Below are 25798 nucleotides of genomic sequence, written 5' to 3' on the forward strand. Positions count from 1 at the left end.
TTTGGAATATTATATTATTATTTTTTCTGCTGTGGTTAATGTTAATCTATGTTTAGTAATATAATAACTGAGTTAGAAATCTACCGGTAATGGATAATACCGGCATTCTTAGATGAACTTAGCAATGCTAATGCTTCATCATATATCTTTTATTCTCATGATTATCTTGTTATTAGTGCCATTTATACTAGTAAAGCTCATGCTTATCCTTTAGTAATGTAATCTGATTTATCTAGTTTTAGTAATTATCTTTTGAATGATATTTTATTATTAAACTCTTATGAGTCAGCATCTTGTGACACGTGGCTCTCCCAGAGTTATCTACCACATGTTTTCTTTCTTGCTCTACAAGCAAAGGATTTTTAAGAGAAAGGTAAGAAACACTTGTATTCTAATAATACATCTAGTTTCAGTAATTATCCTTTCTTGAGATATTTTTACACCAAACTTTAGAATAATGCTTATTATAACCACACAGCCTCCCATGTATCATCATTAGTATCATCTTTACTTTCTAAACAAGTTAGAATTCGAAATTCTTGAGAGAGAAATGGAAGAACTTCCATAAAAACTTCCATGAACACCTGAGCTTCTTTCTTCGTTCTTTCTCAAACTAAAACCCTTATAAAAAATTTAATCCGACCAAAGTGTTCACCTCTTCCTCCTCTTCATTTCTATGTCATTTTTCAAGGAGTAAATCAAGATATGATGGCAGCTCTTCCTCCTTGAAGTTTCAGCCATGGTGAAAACTCAAGTTGATGGTGTTTTCTTCATGTTTTTTCTTCAGATTTCTAGTTCAATTACCATAGGCTCTAAGTAAACGTGATTTCTAACTGCTTTAAGGTGAGAATAACCTTCTTTTCATCATCATGAAGTTTTAGCCTTCATAGTTCATATGGTTCTAAGGTTGTTTTTTATGTTAAAATAGGCATAAAAGTACTTTTGGAAGCTTGTTCTTGGTTCAATTCTTGGCAGCTGTAAAGGAGGTAAGGTTTGATAGATTAATCAATGATTGGCTGTATTCTTGAAGTGTTAAATCAGATCTTGTTGCTTGAGGCTTGATTTTGGGTGTTTGTGTGATGGTTTGATCATGAAATCTTGTTGTTTAATGCTTAAAAATCAAGTTTTTGATGGTTCTGAAATTGTTGTTGTTGCTGCTGAAAAATGTGGCTTTTCAGCCATAAAATTCATGATATTTGATGTGTTTTTTATGTGTATTTGATGGCTGAAACGTTGCTCTTTGGTTTGGTCAAAATCAGGTAAAAATCAGTTACCGAAAAGATTGAAAAACTAGTTGAAAATCAAGCTGAAATCTGATGAATTTTTGAAAAAATATTTTTGGTCTTTGAAGGACAAGAAAAATGTTGATTTTGATGATTTGGGATCAAATTATAATTATTAAAAAGTTTGGAGTTGAAAGTTAATTAAGAAAAGGTTAAGGGGTCAAAGTGCAAATATTAAAAGTTAAAGGATCAAAATGTAATTTTCAAAAAGTTCAAGGGTCAAAATGTAATTTTTAAAAGTTGAATAAAATATTATTATTTTAATATTAAAATATTAAAAATATTATTTTATTAATAATATTATTTTATTAATAATAATAAAATATTGACAAAATGGCAATTTTCTCTAAAAGTTTTAGGAAAGCAATTTTGAGTCTAGAATTTTCTAATTCTCTTTATTAAATACCTAAGGAAAGGTATAAGAAAGGGTATAGAAGTATGTAAAGTAATGAAACAAGATTTAGAAGCTTGTAATCATATTAGAAAGAGAGGGAGTTAAAAGCTGAATAGTAGTGTGCTATTGTAATGTTGTGATGTATACAGAGAATTATGAAATGAAATCACTGAGATATTGTGATGCTTGATTTATGATTGTGGAAAGATGATAAAGAAGATAACAAGTGCAGAATCAAAAGTCAAAGAGAAGAGAGGAAAAGAGGATAAAGATAAAGAGTTAAGTCTTATGGCATGCTATTCTATTGTATGTTCATCTGCTGCTTTTTCGTTGGCCCTAGAGGTCCTGTAGGACGAAGTTCACCTACAGAGCATTGTTATTCCTGTAGGCCGAAGTTCACCTACAGTAAATATCAATTGTGTCTCTCAAGGTGTTGCTCCTGTAGACCGAAATTCACCTACAGAGAGTTGTGATACCTGTAAGCCAAAGTTCACTTACAGGGGCGCCATTTCTGTAAGCCGAAGTTCACTTACAGAGGTGCCATTTCTATAGGCCGAAGTTGACCTATAGAAAGTTGTTGTGTTGTGATTGAACTATTCCTGTAAGCCGAAGTTCATTTACAGGAGTGCTATTTCGTAGGCCGAAGTTCACCTACAGAGATAAAGTCATATCTAGGACTAGTTCCTAGGTAATGTCGGACTGCAGGGTGTAAACCGACACGTGAGCTCATGGTCTGCATAGGACAGACATGCATCATACTTGGTTGTGCATTTCCTCTGTTATGATTGTTATATGAATGTGTGATTTCTTTGTTTGTATTCTATTCTTTGTGTTTGTGTTTTATTTTCTTGTATTCTTTGTTGTGTTCTGCTTTCTAATTTCTTAGTTTCTTTATTTATTTGTATCTTCTATTTACTGCTTTTCTGTATTCTGCTATTTGCCTGCTAAGCAACCCAGAATTAATGAACTTAACTAATAACCCCAACCTTACTAAGAACTCCCCAGTTCTTACCCTTATCTCTCTCTTTCTTCTTCCTTCAGATGGAAGCATGAGTACCCTTCCGTAGTTCGCTGATGACGTTCCACTTGACTTGAGTTTTGAAGACTTAGAACATACTTTCCCTCGCTTTAGTAGATTAGAGGGACTAGGTGAGTATAGAGTCCAGGCTAGCCTGGGTGCCAGCTTAGGACTCCTTGAATAGATCAGGCCTGGAATGTTGTATGTATATATATGTATATATTTATTACCTAGCTACTTGTACGGGTGTTCTAACTAAGATCTATGATCTAATAAAGGCTGGATGACTGAATGATTTCAGTTGCTTGAGATGTATGTATTTATATAAATGTGTGTTTACTTTTAACTGCTTATCTTCTTGTTATTTATGATATCATCTATGTATGTTCATACTTGACAACTTAAATGTTTTGGAAAAAAATTACCTCGCAAATTAACGTTTTAACAACGAATCAGCCTCATATAATAAATAATAGATAATAATTAAGAAGACAATTTGGTAGTGCTCAATTTTCGGTATAATCTAGGCATACTGAAAATTGGGTCGTTACAGATAAAGTCTTTAAAATTAGACAAAAATTTTAAAAATATCTTTTTAAGTTTTATTTTGTTTCAAAAGTTTTCGATTTGCATCAAATATACTTTTAACGGCTAACTTTTTAAAAAATTTAAGACCAATTCAACAACAATTTTATAAGAACAACTCTCAATACAAGCAAATCAAGCATAATGTTTATGCATTATTGTTTGATTGGTCTTAAATTTTTTGAAAATTTAGCCTTCAAAAATATATTTGATACAAATAAAAAATTTTCGAGACAAAATTAAAACAAAATAAAACTTTAAAATATTTTTAAAATTTTTATCAAATTTCACAAATAAAAAGTAGAAAATAAAAAATATACTTTACTCTTTTGTTAACCATGTATTATGACGTGGCGGAGGGATCCTTCCTCCTAGTCAAATTTCTAACAATGCACATAAAATTTGACCAAAATTAACTCCACTTTACTAACTAACTCTTTTAGGTTGTGTTTGGATGCTCTCTAAAGACAAAAACAAAGGATAATATCACATTTTACAATATGTTTAATTTAGAAGATAGGAATAAATACACATCTTTTATATATGTCTCTTAGTTAAATTTTTGTATCAGTCTCCACTTGAGACATATAGAGACACAGAATTTAAAAACTATTTTAATGATTTTTTTCTTTCTTTATTCGTAATATATTTTACAAAATACAAGAATTTGTCTTTTTTTATTAAAATCCTAGCTTTATTTTCTTTTTCATTCTACAACTGTGCAACTAAGAAGAAGAAAAACTCATTCAGTCTGGTACCATTTTTTCTTATTCTTCTTTTTCTTTTTCTTTCTCCACTTGAACTAGCTAGAATTTGATCGAAAAAGATCAAAAGGATACAGGAAAGAATTTTCTTTTATTAGAAGATGGAATTTGGTAAAGAAATATTTCAATTTAAAAAAATTAAAAAGGTATATAATATCTTTTATTATGTATTTAGTTAATTTTATCTATCTTTTCAAACACAAAATAAAGATATTTGACAAGATTTTATCTACTATTTCTAAATATAATACAAAAGTATAAAAATATTAGAGACTATTTCTGTCTGTCTGTCTTTGTATCTTTATCTCTGTACAACATCCAAACATAGTTTTGGAGTATTAACTCCGCAAAAACTACCAGATCTAGACAACCCATAGCTTTATTTTGTTGTGGCCATTAGCTTTTAAATTATTTACACTATGGAGAAGATAATCGCCGACAACTGTCTATGTAATTGGAATTTTGGAGTTACATCTCCTAGTAGACTCTGTAATCCATTTTTCTTACTTTTCTGTTAGGTCACTTAACCAGGTCACAGTTGAAAATAATCCTAGATAAAACAATGAATTGCATTACATTGCAAATTTAAACTACCAGACTCAGTTCAATCATAAAAATCAAAAAGATGCTGGCAGTGAAGTGTTGTTAAAAAGCCTTAATATTCATGACTCTGCCCCCTGTCCCACGATCACAAAATAATGTTAGTCCAGCTGGAAAACACTCATCAGTTTTGATCCATTAATCAGAATTCGAAAATCAAAACCCTGTCTCTGTGCTAGCTTGTCTTCGTGCTGGAATGAAGATGCGCCGAACTTCAAATCAAAGCATCTTTCTATATTTACATAAACAAGATGATCGTTCGTCTTAATGATTATAAAAAGTAAATGATAAAAAAAATGTGCATCCATGTGCATGGGCTTCCAAATCAGCTCTTTTCAAGACAACTACTATCGACAAAGGCAATCTAATCAGCACCATGAAAGGCACGTAATTCAAATCAGAGGCATCTTCTACATTTTAATATTGTCTTGATAAATTCTTCTTCATTTGTTTTTCCATTGTGTTATTACAATCCTTAATTCAAATCCAATTTTTAAAACCTAACAATCCTTGGTGTTCCCCAAAACTTCAGCACTTCCATGCATGAATGACAGCTCAGAGCTATCAATAACCCCCAATAAATGAATAAACTAGTAAACTCTTGCACCGAAATCAACATGCTAGAGAAAAAATAAGAGCTTTTATTATCATTATACTTTTTTTTTATAACACTTAAATCAGACTCCGTCTATCATGGCAATAACAGAGAAATTTTGCGAATAGGCCACACAAACCCCCAAACTAACTCTGCACATACTTTAGCTTACAAATTCAAAGAGGTAGAGAAATGGGGTGCTGGGGGAAGTAGTATAATAAATTATCATGAACCTTATAAACATTACTATCTTATGTTGTCACAAAAACCCAAGAGAGAAAATTAACCTTCTTATGATCCAAAATGAAAGCAACTATTTCCCCCACTAATTGACCGGTCTATGAATATTGAAAAAGAATAAAATAAAAATGAACTAATTAATCTGGTCACACCTGCGCCTGATCTCACCCTTCCTGCCCGTTTTGATCCCAACAAGGCTGAGCTTCTGCATGGCACTGGCAAAAGCTTTGAAAAACTTGGTCTCATCAGCAGCGAATGTCTCAACAAAAGGCTTCGTTCTTGGGTCCCCGAAGAGGCCACGGTCCGATTTCAGAACCCCTAAGCCCTTCGGAAGGTTCTGGAAGTAAACGTTATCGAACTTATTGGGTGTCATTATGTCATTGAACACCGACAGCGTCGGGTTCTTCTCGTAATCGGTGCACGCCTTCTGCAACCCTTGCGCGAAGCGAGGGTTGTACTGAGGGTCATAGTTCGATGACTTGCTGTAATTATAGAGATCGTTGCTGATTTGGTTACAGTGAGAGAATCCGATGGTGTGAGCTCCGCTGAGCGCCACCATTTCTTCAACGGAGAATCCTCTCTTCTCGAAGATCTCGATGATTTGAGACATCGGCATTGTTGGCTTAGGGAGGTTGCCGTCGACGTCCGAGGATCTGGACACGCGGCCGTCGCGGCGGCCGAGGTAGACCGGGTAGTAAGGGCCGCCTGCCATGGTGACAAGGTCACGGGTGGCGACTGCGAGGATGTCAGCGCAGGAGACGGTGTTTGGACAGGCGAGCTCGAGAGCGGTTTTGGCCCGGACGATGGCGTCGAAGCCGTCGCCGGGGAGGGAGAGGTTGATTTCGTTGTCGCGCTCGGCTTTGTTGAAGGAGGTGGATGAAACGAGGACGGAGGCGTCGCAGCCGTTGGGGAGGCAGTCATGGAGGAAAAGGCGGATGGTGGCACCGGCGGTGGTGGGACTGGCGATCTGCTTGTTGGTGATGGTATCCTGAATGATCTGACTGAACTTGGGACATGTCTTGGCGTAGTAGTCCAGAGTTAGTCTGGACTCTAATGTGCCCAAAAAGAGGGACACTACAATGAAGAAAAGAGCTGGATTTAGAAGCAACATTGAGTTGATTAGAAAACTTCAAATTTGGTTGTGTTAGAGAAAATAAGGAATGTATGAAGATCTAAATAGAGAGAAGAGGATGAGATAGATAGAGTGTGTTAGTAAAATGTGTGAGCAGCCAACAGTCGAGTAAAGATTTAAGTGAGAGTTAAAAGGGGATAAATGAAGTGAGGGTTTTTGAGGAGAGTACACGCGCCACCATTGTGAAGCATTAATCACGGGATGCGTGCTTTAAGGCATGTATGGGTGCACCGGAGGTGGGAGTGGGGACCCATTTGTGTGCCATGCCAGGGTGTTTTCGGGAAAGTCATGTTCTTGCAAGTGCAATGGAAGTGCTGGTGAGTAACTGGCATTGTGACGCGTACAGTGTATTAGACACTAAAAATGGAATAAATAACCAAAATGACTAAATTGGGGCTCTCTCTTGTGGAACCAAGCTGGAATTTGTTAGATCTTCTCGTTAACAGTATGTGTGCCGCATTATTTATTTTCATAAGCTTCTTACAATCAAAGAAAGCGTCTTGTTAATTATTATAACAAAATATTTTTTTTTAAATTTTTCTATGAATTGAATTTATTAGAAGATTCAACTAGAGAATTATATATATATATATATATATATATATATATATATATATATATATATATATATATATATATATATTAGTAAACTAAATACAACAATTAACTAACACATTATACAAGTCATTTTCATTACATAATTATATTTAATACACTATTTTTATAATTAAATTATTATACTATTATTTTATAAATTTAATTTTGATACATCGATAATAAAAAATATTTTAAATAAAAAACAGAAATTTCCTTGTAAAGATAAAATTCAAAGTTAAATATACGTATTTTATTTGTATTTGTATTTGACAAAAAATATTCTTTATTTTTCATAAAAGCTAATATTGTATAACTAATTAAATATCTATATTTTTATGATTTGTATCTTTTTTATTCCTTAAATAAAAGTTTGAAGAAAAAATTCTTTAATTTTCATAAAAAATCTAATATCCTTTATTTTTCACTAACTACATATTTCTTTTGAAAATGTCATCCTCATCGTTCCTAATTTTCTTGTTACCACTTTCCACGCCTGTAAGTTCAGTCATTGAAATTTTATGTGAAAAATAGCTCAAATAAGCAAATGATGATTTTCTTATTTAAATGAAAAATAAAATTAATTATTTTTAACAACATGCAAATTCGAAATAGTTGCAAAAATACACAACTGATAGATTTTGGCAATAAGGTGACGGGGGATGGATTTTCGAATCATTTCACAACACATCCATGTGAGATAAGACCTAGAAATTAAATTTGCACGACAAATCCATGCATTTGGCATATCCACAATTCACAACTTAAAAAAGCACTTCACAAGTCACTATTAAGAAAGGAATGAAAATTTGTTCACGATAAAAGCATGCATTTGACACGTTCTTAGTAAGAAATGATAGGTAGTGATATAACGCAAGTGTTTCATGCGAATTGTTAATGCCACACTCCTATAAACTGAAGGTTATTCATAATTTACCGTGTAAAAAAATGTCTAAACAATTCGTATATATATTTGTATACCCAAATACTAAAATATATGAAAATACTTTTAATGGAGTCACATTTACATGTAATTAACTAGTATAGATGAATTTGCTTTCACAAAACAGTCTTAATTATATAGAAAATTATTCTTAGATCAATATTTGAAAAGAATCAAACACATAATATTTTGAGCTTATAGAAGATATGTAAAAATATTTGTATCTAACATAATATTTATTAATATATTTTTAAAATTAGACCAAACTATTTTAAAATACTTTAATTTTTAAGAAAAAGAATATTCTCATTTTCATTCTTACATTTTTGCGCGGTGTAAATCTAGTCATATGTTATTACAAAATCATCACCAGATATCGGTGTGTATGATAGTCTTAAACTGGCATTGAGGCCTCAAAAAGTAGAGTAGAACAAAAACGATTGAATATTTCACATTGCTACACTCTTACAAAATAAATGTTTACAGGCCAAACAAATAATATCCTTCCCCTTTCAGTTGTAATTAACAATCCAGACCTGAATTGCGCTCAGCTCTATGAACTCAAATACCAAGGTGCAGGATGTAAATCAGAATCCAAATAATAGAAACAATCGACAAGTTCTTGATTCCATTTCATCGCAAAGGCAGAAATTCTTTGATAACTTTTGCATGAGTTTCCCAAAACTGTCCCTCAATCTCAACTTTGAACCATATAGTTAGGAGGGACTCAAACATTGAACCAAAAATAAAAATTGAGATAGATCAGTTAACACACCAAATTTCGGCCCCAGTTGCATTCCGTTATCACCCGTACAACCCCGGGCCTCACATGGAAAACAGAAACTACCAGAGATCGGCACAAAACCAGGGTGGTTATAAATTCCGCCAAAGCCACGAACAAAAATGCATAGTCTGATTGCCATGATGTTATGGTAGAGCTCATTTGTAGGGCCAAATATGTCCCTGAGATGCAACCTAATTTGCCTTCTGTGCGGATTTTGCTGCTGTGTTACATTGGATGTCCTTGGTGAAGGTATTTGTGAGAGCAAATAGTAAAAGAACAAAAACAACTTGGGCACTCATGATACCAAAATGACTGATGCTATTACCAATCTCCATCCAACTTCCCGTATTCCGAACCTGCCAGCAAACACACTCAGTATATGACCTCAAATATATAAAATATATATGTGACAAATTTCACTTTAATCCATAAACAGTACTTCTATTGATCAAAGAACAGAGTCAATAACATCCATGATCATTTCACGCTAATAAATAGTAAACAGCACTTGGATTAAACAAGCATAGTAGAACTCCGATAGATATAACAGATATCCATACCTTTGATGGATAAATAAATATTAGATACCCAGATTATATGACTCATTTAGCATTATATATTGCAATCTGATTCATTGTCAAATATTTATATTTATTGCTTTAATAGTGGAGTCCAAAATTATTACTCTCGGCAGTTTCCTAAATTGTGACAAAATATAAAAAATGACCATAAATAGTGAGTTATACGTTCTTCACTAACTTATTGAATGACAACTATAATTAAATGTTCTTTCCTCTAAAAATTTAGATAGAAGTTATATGTTCTTCATTCCCAAGTGATTCATATAGTTAATATTTTTATCTTTATTTATTTATATTTTCTGAACAGTATCCTTTCATATCTTTCAGACCTTATTTTTCAACAAAGCGTATTAAAACACAAATAAAGGTTTCATTTCATATCTCTAAACATTAATAGATAACAAAATAGTAACATCAACATAAAATGGGAGAAAATTATAGATATCATTTTCACAAACAAGGAAAAAAGGTCATTTTAACTGTAAACTTGATTGCCTGTATTTATTATCATGATACGAAGGCACACATATATAAGTATTATGACTCGAATTATGTTATAATAACAATTCTAGAAGACCATTGACACAATGAAATATAAAGAATAAAACGAGCATACCAGGAAGAAAAAGTGAATTGTCATCACGTCTGAGAATAATATGACAAGAAAATAGCATCCCAACCTTGGAACTTTATTCAATTTGGTTATCGCACTGAATACACATCTGCAGTTTTGTCCATTACAAATAACATAAGATGGACAATAAAACAAAAGGATTCAAAAGCATCAAGATGGCACAATGAAACAATTTGTGACCCATCTGATGAGTAGCAATTAGTTCTTCATTTCATAAATGGAAAGAAATGGTATATAATGAAATCGAATAAGTTCCCATCAGGAACGGAAGAAAGTTTTTCAATGGATTGCTTGGAAGCTCATGTGGAAGTAAATGGAATGCTTGGAATCACAATCATTGTAACTTCTGGTTTCCATTCGATTCCATCCCAATTTTTAAGAATCCAAAAAGCAGTGCTTGATTATTACAAATACATTCAATTCCCTTCCTTTTCATCCCTTATTATCAATCCAAACAAGGCCGAAGAGATGATGAATAAATATACTAACTGATAGAACTCATTGCCTTGTTATTTTATTTTTTTTAGAAACACAGTGGCAAGCAATTTTAAAATTACATCTTTGGAAGTCCATGTAATGGTGTATCATTTCATGATATTCATCTTCAGACAGAAAAGGACATTCCCATCATTGACTTTAGGTGATTCTCAAAGAGGAAATACTATTGAACAATAACAAATAGGGTCACCAGGAAATTCGCAAGTACACTTACATCACAAGCATGAAAGGTATAAATAACTTGAAGATAAGTAGCGCTGCCATCAGAAATGGCTGCAACAGGAAGAAAACATTATCATTTAAAAGCTGATTGCAACTATGGAAATTATATATCAAAATAGTACAACTTTCACTTACACTGAATATAGTAATAAACCGATAGACTGATGAAATCTCAAAACTTGCAATACTTGCAAAGTTTCCCGTTCCAAAGAAGGCAATGTTGAATAAAACCATCTGCATTATACAGTAGTTTTGTTTTCATGTATACTTTGTGGTCTATTTCAAGATGAAATTTGAGAAGGCTATAATAGGGTTATTTAGCTCTATCACAAGGATAAAAATGGATTTGCCCGTTCACCTTAGTGAAAAATGGTTCAAAGATAAGTTTAAGCTTCTGTTTTTTAAAAGCAAAAAAAAAAAAAATACTTTCTTAATATAAGTTACTAATATAAACTTGTAATAAATAACAGACCAGAAATATGAAAATACAAAACAGAACTGTCTAAACTTTTAGTTAAAAACATTGGAACTTTTTTATGTAAGAAAAAGTTGAAACAAACACAACTATTGGTTTGGTTTTGAAAGCAGTGGTGACTGGTGACTGGTGAGTGGGTTAATCAAAGGCATCAAAATGAGGTTATAAGGATTGTGTCACTTATTGCAATTTACTAAAGCATTGATATTTCTTTTTCATTTTATTTTTAGATTTAGTAAAAGGATTTATTCGTATTGACCTCTTATTGCTTTACATCATTCCCATCTTTATCTTCATAATATCCTTCTTTAATCAAAACTAAAATAAATAAATGCTATACTGAACTGTTGTGAAGATACTGGGAAATCTTAAAATAACTTTCCTAGCAATAATATCTTATCAAACATATATTTTTGTGCATTTTATAAATATATAATGATTTTGATGCATATAAAAAATATACCAAATGACTTTAGATTAATTTGAAATTTTGTGGAAATAACTTATTTGATATGAACTTCTAATCTAATACCAAACTTTCAAAATCATTACAGTAACAAAATGTTGTTTAGTGAAACAGCTGATGAAGCTACACTGATTACCAGGATAACTTGATCTTTTCTAACATATATATTCAAATTAATCAAGTTATGAAGAAAATAAAATAAAGGAGGTAATCAGACTTACAAAAACCAAAGGAATTCTCACATCAGACAGCAGCATAGATCTGTTTTCAAGTCCAAGGATGAGATTGTTCTTTACTTTTTTATTGTTATCCAATGATGTATTAACAATATTTAAGTTAAGAAGTGTATTTTCAAAGAGTGTCCATGCCATAAGTACTAGTGCAAGAGCTGCATAGAATATAGCTTCATATCTGCATACATTTCAAATAGAAAACGAGTGAAATATATATATATATATAACAAGCTGATTAAAAAACAGGTGACACAAAAAAGTTAGTGAATGAGACAGTACCCAATGGATAGGAGGAGGAATGGAGGGGCAAAGCCAAGAAATATGGAAGTAAGTCGGGACAAGAGGCTATTTTCTGAGAACAGTGGGAGTATCATGGAAATACCTAAAAAGAAAGGGCCAAATATCAGTCTATTTGAACATCCAACATAAATTACTTCATTAACAAGTCATTTAGAAGAAAGCAGGAATATATATATATATATATAGCTAATAAAATGATAAAGAATGTAAAAATTAATCCTACTGATCGATTCATAATTCCCATAATAAATATCTTCAAATTCCCATTCCAATTCATAATTGATTTATTGAAAGAGGGATGATATAAAGTTCGATTTTTTTTTTTGACAAAAACCTAGACAAATACAAGTACGGGTGTGTAATTGGCAAAAGAACAGAATACAAAGCCGGAAAAAACGAATATGGAGTATATTAGAAAGAGATAATAGATCAATATAACTATTGTACATGGTGATGAGTTTTACATTCATCTATTATTTATTTATTTTTTTCACTTTATCAAAAATATGAGGTGGAGGAAAGACACTTCTCATGATAAGCCAAGGGAGAAACAGCATTCATAGTATTCAAGTAACTTATATCATAAAAGAATAAAAACAAAGACTTTAAATGCACAAATTCTTGTTTATGGCACAATATCAATAGTATGTAAGTATTTATATACAAATGCATATATTCATCATCAAATAATATTGAAATCTGAGGAACAATGATAGTTAATGTTTAATATCAAGACAATAAAAATTATAGTTCATTCCATAAAATAACAGTATTAACATTCCAATTCAAAAATAACATTCAATAATCATTTAATTACAAGGGTGTATCAAATTTATATAACAGAAATAAAATAAATGTTAAACAGAGTCAAACAATTAGACACTATCACACATTTGACTCAATAGGTAGATATTTAAGAGCCAGATATTTTTAATGATGTTACAATGATTGGATGACTGTCTAAGAATCTTTTACACTAATAGTACATCAAAATCAAATCTATTATATAATATATGAGAGAAGAAAAATTATAATATTAAAAATGGTGGATCAAAATATCTATTTTGAAGGCCAGTACTTAAGGACAGAGTTTGATCCTTATATATATATATATATATATATATATATATATATATTAAGTGATGAAGTATAAACTTATAGTCAGAAATGTGAAAATAAATATGGATTTAAAACTTTACAAATAATAGACAATGAATATAAAAAGAAAGGGTTGTAGGTTGAAACACAATGAATTCTCCCAAGTCAATAGGTCAATTTATACTAGATACTGGAGAATACAACAAATAAATTTTACTTTCTACAGAGAAGGGAAAGAAAAACAAAGTCATAAATATTGATATGTTAAGATAATTAAGGCTTGTTTGGTTCCTAATTTCCTATTTTCAATTCTTGTGTTTCATATTTCCAGAATTTTTTACTTGGAATAGTAAAATAAGAAACAATCTCTTAGCAAACAAGATAACTATAAATGTAGAAAGATGCCATGCAAGAAAGAAAAAGGAACTGAAAAAATGTAGAAATGTAATGACTAACAAGCAAGAACAATTTAATCAGTGTTTCAGTTAAAGGAACGAAGAAAATTAAAAAATAAAAAGTTACCATCCATAGCACATGTAGAGAACCAAACAGAACATAATATTGACATGCAAGGCGCAGAGTAATTTAAGTCGGAAACCAAAAATGAAAATACACAACAAAGATGACACAAACTTAAAAAAATGAATATGATTAGTAGGATATCATGAAAGGAAGATGAATGAAAGCTATACCGGCAACTGACCAATTTATCAACTGGTGCACTGCAAGTAACTCCCGTTTTTCAGTTCTGTGAGTTGTTGATAAATACACCATGACTGAAGATAACGCGACCAATAGAGCCTAGTGATGGACAAGAAATGATTATCAATGAAAAGCTAAAAACATATAATTATACCTACAAAACCAGTACCAGAGAAATAGTGATATGCACCTGTAAATAAAATAGAGAAGAAAATTTGTGTCTTTTCAACTCACAATTGCATATACTTAGCCAATACTTATTCCCACCAGCATGTAGATCAAGCCACCTTGCACCTATTCCTATAATGATTATGATGGCCCCACTAACAACTCTGCAAATAAAATATTCGACACATTCAACAGAGTTAATAGGATTTTGCTGTGTTGGAAATGATGCAAGGAAAGAAAATAAGCAAATAGAAAAGCATTTGCCTAAAGAAAAAAAAAAGGTACAAAAAGATATCAGAAGTGATAAATGCAAGAAGTGAAAAGTGAAAGTAAAATAATCAGACTAGGAAAACATCTCAGAACCATCATGGTCAAAGTAAAAAAAAAAAAAAAAAAAAGAAAAGAAAAGAGCAGAAAGTAACATTTTCAAACATGAGTTCAATGACAAAGACATGGAAAAGACAAAAGAGAGAACGAAAGGGATGAACCTATTCTTTTTTTCAAAAAAAAAAAGTGTAAAAAATGTTAGTGTTTTTGGCCGTTGATTTATTTTAAATGAATTTAATGTCCCAAATCTTCCAATTGACACTGTCAATTTTTTGAGACAGGATCTGCTGCCCTGGGTATGTTACATGAACAATGAAAATGGAATGGGAAAAGTTAAGTATCACTCTCAAAGTCAATAGTTTTGAAGGCTATATAGTTTGTGACTCGGATTCAGTGGGTTCTTTATGCCTACCATTTTCATGCATTAACATTTGGCATTTGTTTACATTATTATGAAAAGGATATATTAGGTGGAAGTGGCTTACACTAATTGATTATTGTCAGGAATTTCTGCTGGCATCAATGTGAAGATAGAGAGAAACCAACATGCAATGCAAACAAATATTGGTATACCAGATCTCCATGGAACTATCTTAAAGAGATAGATAGAAGCTGTAACACCGGTAATTAAAAAACACCAGGTATAAAGCTTCCTCTCAGTGAAGCTATTAACCTGCCAAGTTATGTAAATAATTCTTATCAGATGAATTAGAACCATCAATGGTCAGATAACATTATGGCAAATATACATACCAGGAACTCGAGAATAAAAATTGAGACAGCAGTTGTGGCAAGAAGCTTAACGATAATATCATTCCTTCTTCCAGATAACAGCTTCCATAATGCTTTAATAAACTGGTATTCACTAAATATTTGGACCCATAGAAATGACGTCATTATCATGTATGCATGGTAAAGAGGTGGAGAGTGCTCAAGTAATAACAGCAAACAAAGGATTGCTATCACTATAGATCCAAATAGATATATCTGCAACAGAAAAAAAAAAAAAGATATTCAATTTATTTAATTGATGGCATTAAAGAAAAATGAAATTATCTATGAATAAGAATTTTAGTAATGTGTGATTCATAAGCATTCATTTATATGTTACCATGTATGTTTTCATAATATCTCTATTTAGCTCAACTTAATGTCACATGAAACTAACCATAAGTTATGACAACCAAAAGTAACTTTAGGAAATGCTAAGCTTACACAAACATTACTTTTCCACAATTATTTTTCTGACCACCTTGCTCCGTTCCAATAGTTCCTGGCAGTGAAGTGTAAGACTGCAGCACATGCAGAACAAGATAGATCATCCAACCAACATACCCGAGGGTGATTACAGACATGAGCATCAACCAGTCATAAGTTTGGAAATAGTGAAGTCCTTGTAATGCCAAACTTCTGAGGTTTTGAGATAGGTCCATTGCAGCATCATAATCTCTAGCCAATATCCGATCCTCAATTTCATCCAATATTGAGGAATATTGAGACAGTGGTTTGAATGGTTTAAAATATAGAGAATTTGACTGCTTGATATCTGAAGTTGTCAACGAAACCATCATCAATAACAATTCTTCCATTCAACATGAGAAGGAAGGATCATTTTTTTAATAATGAACCAAGAATGCTATCGTTTTGTTCCCCTTGCTTTTACTGAAAAAAACATTTTACTCCTGATTTGCCTCTCAATCTTTATTAAACCAGTCCAAAGGCTAGATAATCAAATAAGTGACACTAACTTGACTCAAAGGATGCAATTCAATGAAAAATAGTGCACGTTATCCACAATAGATCAAAGAAACAAACACTACCTGATTTGCGAAGAAATTGATTCAGAATTTCCTTTGTATTGGCTAGAACAGCTTCAACTTCATCAGCCTGGAAAACAAAATAAATAAATAAATATTATCTTAGTTGTATCATTGACCTACTTATTATCTTCTATGTATAGAAACTTCAGCTTTTCTACTCTTTCACCACAAGCATGACAATGCAAATCCTTAATTTAAGTAACATAATATTCCAATGGAAACAGTAAACAAAAGCACAATAGCTTAAGGAATTAAGGAAGCTACCTCGGTCATGTCGATATAATCTATGGGTAGACTTCCAACTGAGTTAACAGGACAAGGAAGACCAAGTAGTGTAGACTGTTATAAAAAATAAAATTGAATAAATACATCAGATACATGCAATCAAAGAATTGTTGGAGAAATATATCAAGCTCCGAACAAAGATCAGAGAAACAAAAAGAATAAAACCATCAGTGGTGCAATATCAGCTTGGTTGACATCCACCCTTTCAATCCCTTGCAAGCCCCATTCAGTTGGTGTTGGCGCGTCATGGACATGGTCATCAACAAATCGAAAACCACAATCAGAATGGTTGCTGCTAGAAATTGGTCTCGGATATTTAACACCAGCACCCCAGACAACAAGGGGAGTATCCGTGTTTGTAGGATGCCCATCTCCATGGCTTCCTATGAATAAGAGTAAAATAAAGCAAATATATAAAGAATGAAAGATTTTATAAAGCAATATTTATTTCAAAGTAGCAAGCAAATAAATGCAATACAGGCAAAAGAACATCTTAAATAATCGAAAATTAAAAGAATTCTTTCATTTACAAGTCAATGACTAACTCTAGCCATAGTGCCACAATGATTGCCTTTTACACATGATATATTGCTAAGAGAGAATGGAAAGAGGGAATCAATAATAAACTAATTGCAGGGAAAAGTTCTGGAATGAAATGTTTTCCAATTACGTAAAACAAATTGTGTTATTGGGTTCTTATCAATTGGTAACAGAGCTTTCCACACTGCAATTGGGTGACATAGCTGGAATGCCAGCACTGCAATGTTTTTCCAGACTAGTCAAAGAGTAGTGCACAACCATCTTATGTGCACCAAGACTGCAGAGTGTCGTGGAATGTTGGGATCCATCACAAGCTATGGACTTGACTCCAACATTGAAAGAATGGGATTCTCATGGGGTATATTGAGGAAAAGATGATTGGATCTAAGTTAAGATGATTTGGGCATTTGGCTAATGCAACCTAGATCAAGACTAAGCTTTCTCATCCTTTGCTGCCTTGGTTTCCATATAAAATTGTGGATGTATGCCAACAAATACGTAAGAACAGTTGCTGTCTTTCAATGATTACAATAGAATTAAGGCACTTCAAATGCGAGTAACAGGAATGTAAACTGGCATCATTTTGTGAAATTCTTGGTCCAGCATGTTTCAACAACGAGAATGGGATTAATATATATTTATGATATGAAGAAAAGAATATCCATAGAGAGATATGATAGAAAAATATTGCCACCTTTGTCACTCATTCCATGATCTGCTGTAAAAATGTATGTTGTACGATTATCCTTGAAATAATCTTGGAGAAGAGAATAAACATTTTCAGCTACATGGTCAACAACCTTAACATTGTTGAGATAGATGGAGGAGAAGGGCCTATGAGCATGCCCATTAGAGTCACACCCAAGCAGGTGAAGGAATATAACAAGATTATCCTGCTGCAAAAGTCCCTTTAGCTTTGAGTCTTCATGGGACCTGTTAAGAAGGCTTCGAAATTGATCAAGAGACCACATGTCCAGGAATGATGCATCTGTGTTAAGAATTCAAGAGTACCAAATTGTTAAATGTATCAATTTAAGGATTCAGTAAGCTAATTTATATAATAGTTAATACTACTTTTCCACCTAGCAAACTATCATGTAAGATTTTTAATTTTCTAATTAGCCAGTACAAGAAAATCTTCAAGAGAACACTTTGACCAACTGATTGCACATTTTTCAAGTCAGTCCGTCTTAATAAGCCCCCATATTTCAAAATAGGTAGGAACAATTTCTAAATAGTTGTACTATAAGAACTAAACAAAGCCACATTTGCATCCAACAAGAAATCCCCGAAAAATTTCATAGGAGCAGACATTTTCAGCAGACATACACAAATAGCCTAATTAGATGGACATAAACAAGAATATTCAACAGAAATACATGAAAGGCAAATCAGATGCATAGGTCCCGTCATTTGCAATTCAAATTAGCACAGGAATAAAACTGAGACATTTAGATGAAAACCAAGTTTCTTGATGTACACGTTTATGAAATGTCTCGTCAACAAAAGTAGGTTGGAAGGCCAGCATCTATAACAAATTATTGTCCATATTACACGCTAGCTTGCCTCACATCTTCATAATACAAATTCATGTGAAAAAGCAGGAGCCACAGTTTGAGATGTGGAGAAAATCGTAAGCTCTCAATATTTTCAAAGCCTTCTTTTTTATATTAGAATCACACTCAATCCAGTGAACAAATGGGACCGGGCATCTTTAGAGCACTTGCCATTAACTACACTAGATAGCCTACAATCAAATTGTTACAAAATATAGCAGGGACTATATGCTTATGCCATTTTATCGGGAGAAATAGTTAAAAAAAGTACAGTCAAATAAATTTCGGGTTCAAATTCAATGTTCTGAATTTTAAAAAGCTACTATACTTAGGCCAGGAAAAAGTCAAAAGCTAGTATCAATGGAGAAAAAGATAATTAGTATAGCAAATAGGCTTTTTGCAATAGTAATTCTCATCAGAAAATTATAACATTCAAAAGAACCTCTTCTATGACAATGATTTCATAAACTAGTATCAATGCAGTAAAAATATACAAAAGCCTATTTGAAATAGTTAGAATTGCCTACAGGAATCAGACGATTCAACTATGCATTATTCAGACTATGTACTAATATAAACAAAGAGGAAGTGTCACCAATTTTGAACTTTAAGAAATACTCTGTCATCTATGAAACATAATTATTCATATAGACGCCTTTGATAATTGTAAAAGTCCATAGTGAAAAACCGTTTTCAAACCCGTAGCAAAGTCTTCATATTCATGTGGATAGGTACCCCAGGTGCTATGCTGCAAACCACCACAGAAAATTGGAACTATATCAGGACTCCCATAAGAAAACGTATGCCGACTTTTGTTAAACACGGAATCAAACTCAACAGGATTCGCCTTCCACCCTGCAGTAAACAATATCAACCTTTTAGCACATACACACCCCACAGAGCTACCGAGCCAGCCATCACAAATCGGAAGGACTAATAATAACCACCTTTTGTAACTGCACTGGGATCTTCATAGAATCCAGCAATTATGGCAACATGCCCAGGCCGCGACTCTGTTGGGGGCCGAGCATGAGACACCCCCCAACGACCTTGTGTTTTTATTATATTTCTTAAGAATGGAGCTCTGAAATTCCCTTCTGCATCCGGCTCAAAGAATTTGTCAGCACGCAAACCATCAGCTGCAATAAATTTTTTAGTGTCACCCAAAAAGTAAATCCAATATTCCCGTAACATGCTAATAAATAGTTAAAATAGAACCCAACTCTATAGATAAACATGAGTTATGACACAACTCCATAGCACCACCACCTAACCTAAAAAAGCTTAGTTATTATTGTTATAGCATCCACAACGGTTTTAAATTTTGGTTATACTGCGAATGCAATTGACAAAATTTGTTAGCACGCAAACCATCAGCTGCAATGAAATTTTTATAATCTCCAAATAAATAAATCAAATATTCTCATAATACGCCAGTACAACTTAAAATAGAACCCAACTTCGTATAGCCTGCATTCAGATTTCGTCTCACGGACAGAAAACAAAGACAGTAGATGGTAAAACTCTTTTGGTTGTAGAAATAAAGACATAGACACAATTTTCTTTTTCTGTTCAGCAAATTCATGCATGTTCTATACTTACTAAAAGTGGGTCAGAAAATATCCCTCTGTAATTTTGTCTCGGAGACAGAATCAAAACTCAGCATATAGAAACAAAATTTATTCACAACACTATAGCATCATTTGATCAATATAAATGGCACTAGCAAGTAGAAAAAAGTGCAGCTTCTGGGAAAATAACCGAAACATTGAGCGAGACAAATGAACAAACAGGTGGAGTGCGTGGTTTGGACGTACCAACGAGAAGGACTAGGCGTTTGGCCGGGGCGGCGAAGCGAGGGGTAACAGGATCCATGCCGTGAACAATGGGAGACTTGAAATAAATGTCGAAGATGCTGAGCATGTAAACGGCATGGAGGATGATGCCAAGCACCACAAGCCATCTCTCTCTTCCCTTCAGCCACTTCCTTTGCTTGCTTGCCCCCGCTTTCGTTCCTAAGATCCCATCGCTATGCATTTTTCTTCCCTTAACTAGTAACTACTGATTAGTGAGTAATGAATCTCGAGTGATACTACTTACCAACTACAAACCAGTGTACCTGGGAAATACTATAGTAGAAGCAAAGACAAAATCTGAATGTCTAGATCGAATGTTACTCGAGGTCAAACTGGGATGATGGAGAATTACCGAATTCACACTCTTATAAAAACCGATCCGGACCGGACGGTTAGATAAAAACCGGGATGTTATTCATGTTCAAACTGGGATGACGCCTTGACGGAAAGTTTCCGTATTAACACACTTATAAAAACCGATCCGGACCGGACGGTTAGATAAAAAATGGGATCCGGAGAACCAAAGGATAGCCGGTTTTTAAATTTTTTTCGTAAAGGAAAAAAAGTAAAAAACCACGGGGAAAAAAATGTGAAGAAATCAAAATCAATTAATATTTGTTTACAACTTGAAAATGATAATGCAAGTTGATAACTATAAATATCTATACTATATATAACGAGAATATAAAAAAGTTTGATGTCTAATTTCTTTTCTTAAAATACCTTTCCTTCCATATGATTTATAAAAAATATATTTTTTTTTAAAATTTGAACCCATGATATTTTGTTAAATTATAAATTATTTATTATCTTATTAATTTAATTTTTTTACTTTTATATATATTTAAAGGATAAAAGAGTATATCAATAGACACCAACTTATTGATACACTAGTTATGTATTATAAAGTGTATTAATTTAATTTTTTTAAATAAAAAAAGCTCAACGTACTAAAGTGGAGTGACTCATAGAAACAAGACATAACAAAGTAAAAGGAACACAAAAACGATCAATTCATTATTATTTTCGACATTACCATTAAGTCATTAACAACCAAATGAATCATCACCACACTATTCTTTGTAGTTCAAGAACGTTCTCATTCCAGCCAGATAGCCAATTTTTTCTACTCATATTTTCTGTCAGACATTCCTATTCAACTCTTAAACAATTCTTTGATCGTACCTGGAACAATCCAAGTTCTACCAAAATATGCCAACCACGCGCACTACACTTACCAGGTAAACTCACAGTAAATAAATAAATGATGAACAAATTATATATCTTTTTCCACAGAACACAATTATTATCATTTTAATGAAGGACTCCTAATATTTTGTCTCTCTTTAGTATATATTAACCTTTTTCACTAAGATAAACCAAACAAAAAGTTCAATTTTTGGTTGTACTAATCCTCTCCAAATTGTATTAGTGAAGCTATAACTTGCATTGTGACTTCCTCTAAAATCGTCTTTGTCTGCAATACCTGCACAAAGGAATTAGTAGAAAAAATATCATTTTTATTAAATTTTCACACTACTCTGTCCTCTCTACCGGTTAATAATTTAACCGGCCTTAACTTTTCATAGAGTTGGTTGACAAGTGCCAACTTCTATTGAAACAACTCTTTTCTTCAATGGAAATTTCAAATCCATTCTAAAACTCAAAATCCTATACCACGTATCTTTATTGGTTTGAAACAGAGAAAAATTTTAAAAATTTCCTTTCAACGGCTGACCTTGTAGTCAATTATCTTCTTGAAATTGGGTTCTTCTCTCATCCACTATCTTCATAGATAACCTACTAATCATCTTATTTTTCACATGTTACTTTTTGAAATTCAGTTGGCAGATATTTTTCTACGGATCTCTTTTTAATGGTAATACCTAATTTGATAAAGTTACTTGGTTAAAGATTTTAACTTGAAAGTTATTAACTTAAAATTCTTAAAGAAATTATCATATCTACATATAAATAAATTAGTATAAATAAGTTATTTGATTAGCTTTATGAAAATTAAATAATATAGTGAGTAGAAAAAAATTGTAAGATTTTATTACGAGAATTGTGACCCTACACATTTTGATTGTTTACCAAGTCATCTATCGCCCTTTTGGATAGAGAAAATTAGTCTTGTATTTTCTGTTTTTTTTTATTTGAATTGAGTATTTACACCATTTTAATTTAGTGCTAGCTAATAGATATATATTATGGTTGTGGGTGTATTTGAGACTTAGTTTTGGATGGAATATTACAAATAAACTACTATTTTGTATCTCTGTATAAGGATTTTAGTTTGGATAGAATGACTATTTATTTTGGATATTTTTGGAAGAGATTTAGTTAGGATGTATAGAGCTAGTTATCCAATTTTATAACGATGTTATATTATAAATTTTTTTGTGATTGCTACGGTACGATGATAAATTAATATATACCAATACGTTTAAGATATGGACAAATAACAATAAAACATGTGGAATTTAGTTTCCACGTCAGCATTTAATTTTTTTTTTAAATATATAGTATATCACCACTTTTACTAAAACACCCTTTTAATTAAATAAAAATAAAAAATATATATTTATTTAATTTTATAAAAAGACTTAAATATCATTCCTTTATATAATTAGACAAAAATACCCTTTTAATACCCTATTTTAGCAGCTTCTCCTCAAATCAAAAAAGAAATTGAAACAAAAACCCTAGCTTCTCCACCACCGCACTGCCGCCGTCCGTCGCTCTCAGGCACTACCATCGTCGTCTGGTCGTCGGTGCTTCTTCCTCCTTTAAGAATCGCAGCTTCTTCTTCCTCGAGCTCAGCGCGTCAGTTCCTGGTATTCATCTGCTTCATCGCGCTCCTGCCGCCGTCCGTCGGGCGCTCAGTCACCATCGTCTTCGTCTAGTCGTCGCAGATTCTTCCAACCACCACCGTCTTCTGAGTTGTGTTCGTCGCCTGGCCTCTGTCTCCGTCACGATTCTGCCCCCCTTCTTCTCAGACTGCTCAGAAGAAAAACCCGTCTCCATTCCAGTTTCCTTCCTTCGAGTTCAGAGAGCAGAAGCTCAACCAAGATAAAAACGTTAGACTTCGACGGTCAGTTCACTGCTAATTTCTTCTGCGTTTTTTATTTATGCCATGTTCAATGATTATTTGATTACTGAATATTTGAATGTTTTGTGTTTTAATTTTTTATTGAATGATTATTTGATTACTAATGAGCTCTAGTTCTGCTGTGTTGCTATTTTTGTGTGTTGTGATATTTTTTTTGAATGAGCTTCTGCTGTGTTGCTGTTTTGTGTTGCTGTGTTGCTTTTTTGTGTTCTTTATTTTTTATTGACATGCATCTGAGTGATGTCACCACTGTAACTTAACTACTTGCTCTGTTGATGTGCTTTTGATTTATGAGCAACAAAAGCTTGGACTTCTTCATATTTGGTTTTATTCCTGCTGAACCATACTCTTCTTTTCATTTAAGAATGATTATGCAACTCTTAAAACCTCATTAGAATATTAGTACAACTCATTTTATTTAAAATAGATTGTGAGAAGGGAAAGCTGCTAGATTGGCCAAAGCGTTTTCGTATTATCAATGGGATTGCCAGAGGTCTTCTTTATCTTCGTCAAGATTCAAGACATTTAATAGTTCATAGAGATCTCAAGGCTGGAAATGTTTTGTTAGATGATGAATTGGATCCTAAAATCTCGGACTGTGGAAGAGCAAGAAGCTTTGTAGGAAATGAAAGCGAAGCAAATACAAGACATATTGTTGGAACTTAGTAAGTGGCTAAGTAAGCATTTATATGACATGTTGATAGGAATGAATGAGATCATTTTTTCTTGATTTGAAATTGTATGTTGATGTTTTGTGCAGTGGCTATCTATCACCAGAGTACATAGTTGGTGGGTTGTACTCAACAAAATCTGATGTCTATAGCTTTGGTGTACTAATATTAGAAATAGTTAGTGGTAATCTGATGTCTATGCTTTGGTGTACTAATATTGTGACCACTACTTTAATCTTCTTGCCGATGTAAGAATTAATTTTTCATTTGCCCCTAATATTTATTTACATTTCTAATCAAGTAGCATCATCTATCTAGTCAAATTATTCTCATTAGACAAGATCTAATTGTTGTTATCACAATATCTAAATATTTGGATATATATATAAAGGCATGGACACTTTTAGCCAAAGTCAAGTGCTTAGAAATAGTTGATGCATCGATCAGAGACTCAATTAATTTGACAGAAGTCATAAGAACAATTCATGTCGGTTTACTATGTGTGCAACAAAATCCAAAAGATCGACCAAGCATGTCATATGTGCTTATGATCATATGGTTGAAAATCCCAGCCAAAGAAGCCAGGGTTCTTTATTGAGAGAGATGTGGTTGGTGACCATTCTACATTAAGCAACAATGAACTCACGGTTACTCAGGTTCATGCGCATTAGAATTTGATTAAAAATTTATTCTGCAGGATCTCAACATTAAGCTCAAAGATGATATTGATAATTGGCCAATTCAACTTACAATAAATGACATTTCTCATAACAGTAGCAAAATGCTTCAAATGAAATTTAGTACTATTGTGGAGTGCTTGAATAGGAGTACTTGTAACTATGATTCAGGGATGGTGTTGAATGTTGATATATTTTTTTTATAAGTCATGCCTATTTGGTTTATACTCTATGAACGGGGTTGAAGTTGAAAAGAAGTGCACACAAAAATATGAAAAGTACCCAAAAATGAATTCAGAGGAAGGAACAAAGTATGAAAAGTACCCAAAAATGAATTCAGAGGAAGGAACAAAGTAAAAGAAGGAAAAGAAGTGCACACAAAAATATGAAAAGTACCCAAAAATGAATTCAGAGGAAGGAACAAAGTAAAAGAAGGAACCGTAAGAAAAATATCCCAATGGTGAATCCTGAATCTAAATAGAAATGAAACTATATAATAGACAAGAAAGTGCACTCAATGAGGTATAATAAGTAAGAACATGTTGTAATGATATATACATTTAGAGTGAACGTTTTTCTTTTGCCTTAAAGTATGTTAAACTCTAAAATAAACTATCTAGCATCTAACAATGTCAGAAATTTCAT

At 32.6% G+C, this 25798-nt stretch overlaps 3 protein-coding genes and 1 long non-coding RNA gene across 5 annotated transcripts; 2 read left to right on the forward strand and 2 right to left on the reverse strand.

The window, feature by feature from the left end:
- Positions 1-458: 458 nt before the first annotated feature.
- Positions 459-3004, forward strand: LOC140173380 (uncharacterized). The gene is made up of 3 exons (XR_011862008.1): positions 459-843; positions 929-986; positions 2719-3004. It is a non-coding gene; the product is annotated as an uncharacterized lncRNA (long non-coding RNA).
- Positions 3005-5265: 2261 nt separating this feature from the next.
- LOC112697395 (peroxidase 31) lies at positions 5266-6996 on the reverse strand. The gene has a single exon (XM_025750548.3). It carries the CDS (start codon positions 6588-6590, stop codon positions 5613-5615), a length of 978 nt encoding a protein of 325 aa, XP_025606333.1. The 5' UTR covers positions 6591-6996; the 3' UTR covers positions 5266-5612.
- A 1578-nt stretch (positions 6997-8574) lies between these two features.
- LOC112697396 (uncharacterized) lies at positions 8575-21032 on the reverse strand. 2 transcript variants are annotated; one of them, XM_025750549.2, is made up of 18 exons: positions 20655-21032; positions 19785-19976; positions 19537-19692; positions 17976-18269; positions 16907-17124; positions 16721-16795; positions 16457-16523; positions 15863-16182; positions 15390-15623; positions 15122-15309; positions 14332-14473; positions 14132-14240; positions 12321-12423; positions 12030-12219; positions 11003-11101; positions 10860-10918; positions 10130-10235; positions 8575-9288 (listed from the first exon to the last, which is right to left on the reverse strand). In XM_025750549.2, the coding sequence occupies exons 1-18, from the start codon at positions 20872-20874 to the stop codon at positions 9124-9126; spliced, it is 2937 nt and encodes a 978-aa protein (XP_025606334.1). In that variant the 5' UTR covers positions 20875-21032; the 3' UTR covers positions 8575-9123. The 2 variants fall into 2 exon arrangements, with proteins under 2 accessions (XP_025606334.1, XP_025606336.1); XM_025750551.3 differs by having other exon boundaries at positions 19526-19692.
- LOC112805883 (putative cysteine-rich receptor-like protein kinase 23) lies at positions 20995-24765 on the forward strand. The gene is made up of 4 exons (XM_025848208.2): positions 20995-21084; positions 23496-23787; positions 24233-24470; positions 24566-24765. The coding sequence occupies exons 1-4, from the start codon at positions 20995-20997 to the stop codon at positions 24726-24728; spliced, it is 783 nt and encodes a 260-aa protein (XP_025703993.1). The 3' UTR covers positions 24729-24765.
- The last annotated feature ends 1033 nt before the right edge of the window (positions 24766-25798 follow it).

This window comes from Arachis hypogaea, chromosome 6, assembly GCF_003086295.3.
Source record: "Arachis hypogaea cultivar Tifrunner chromosome 6, arahy.Tifrunner.gnm2.J5K5, whole genome shotgun sequence".
Taxonomy (NCBI): Eukaryota; Viridiplantae; Streptophyta; class Magnoliopsida; order Fabales; family Fabaceae; genus Arachis; species Arachis hypogaea.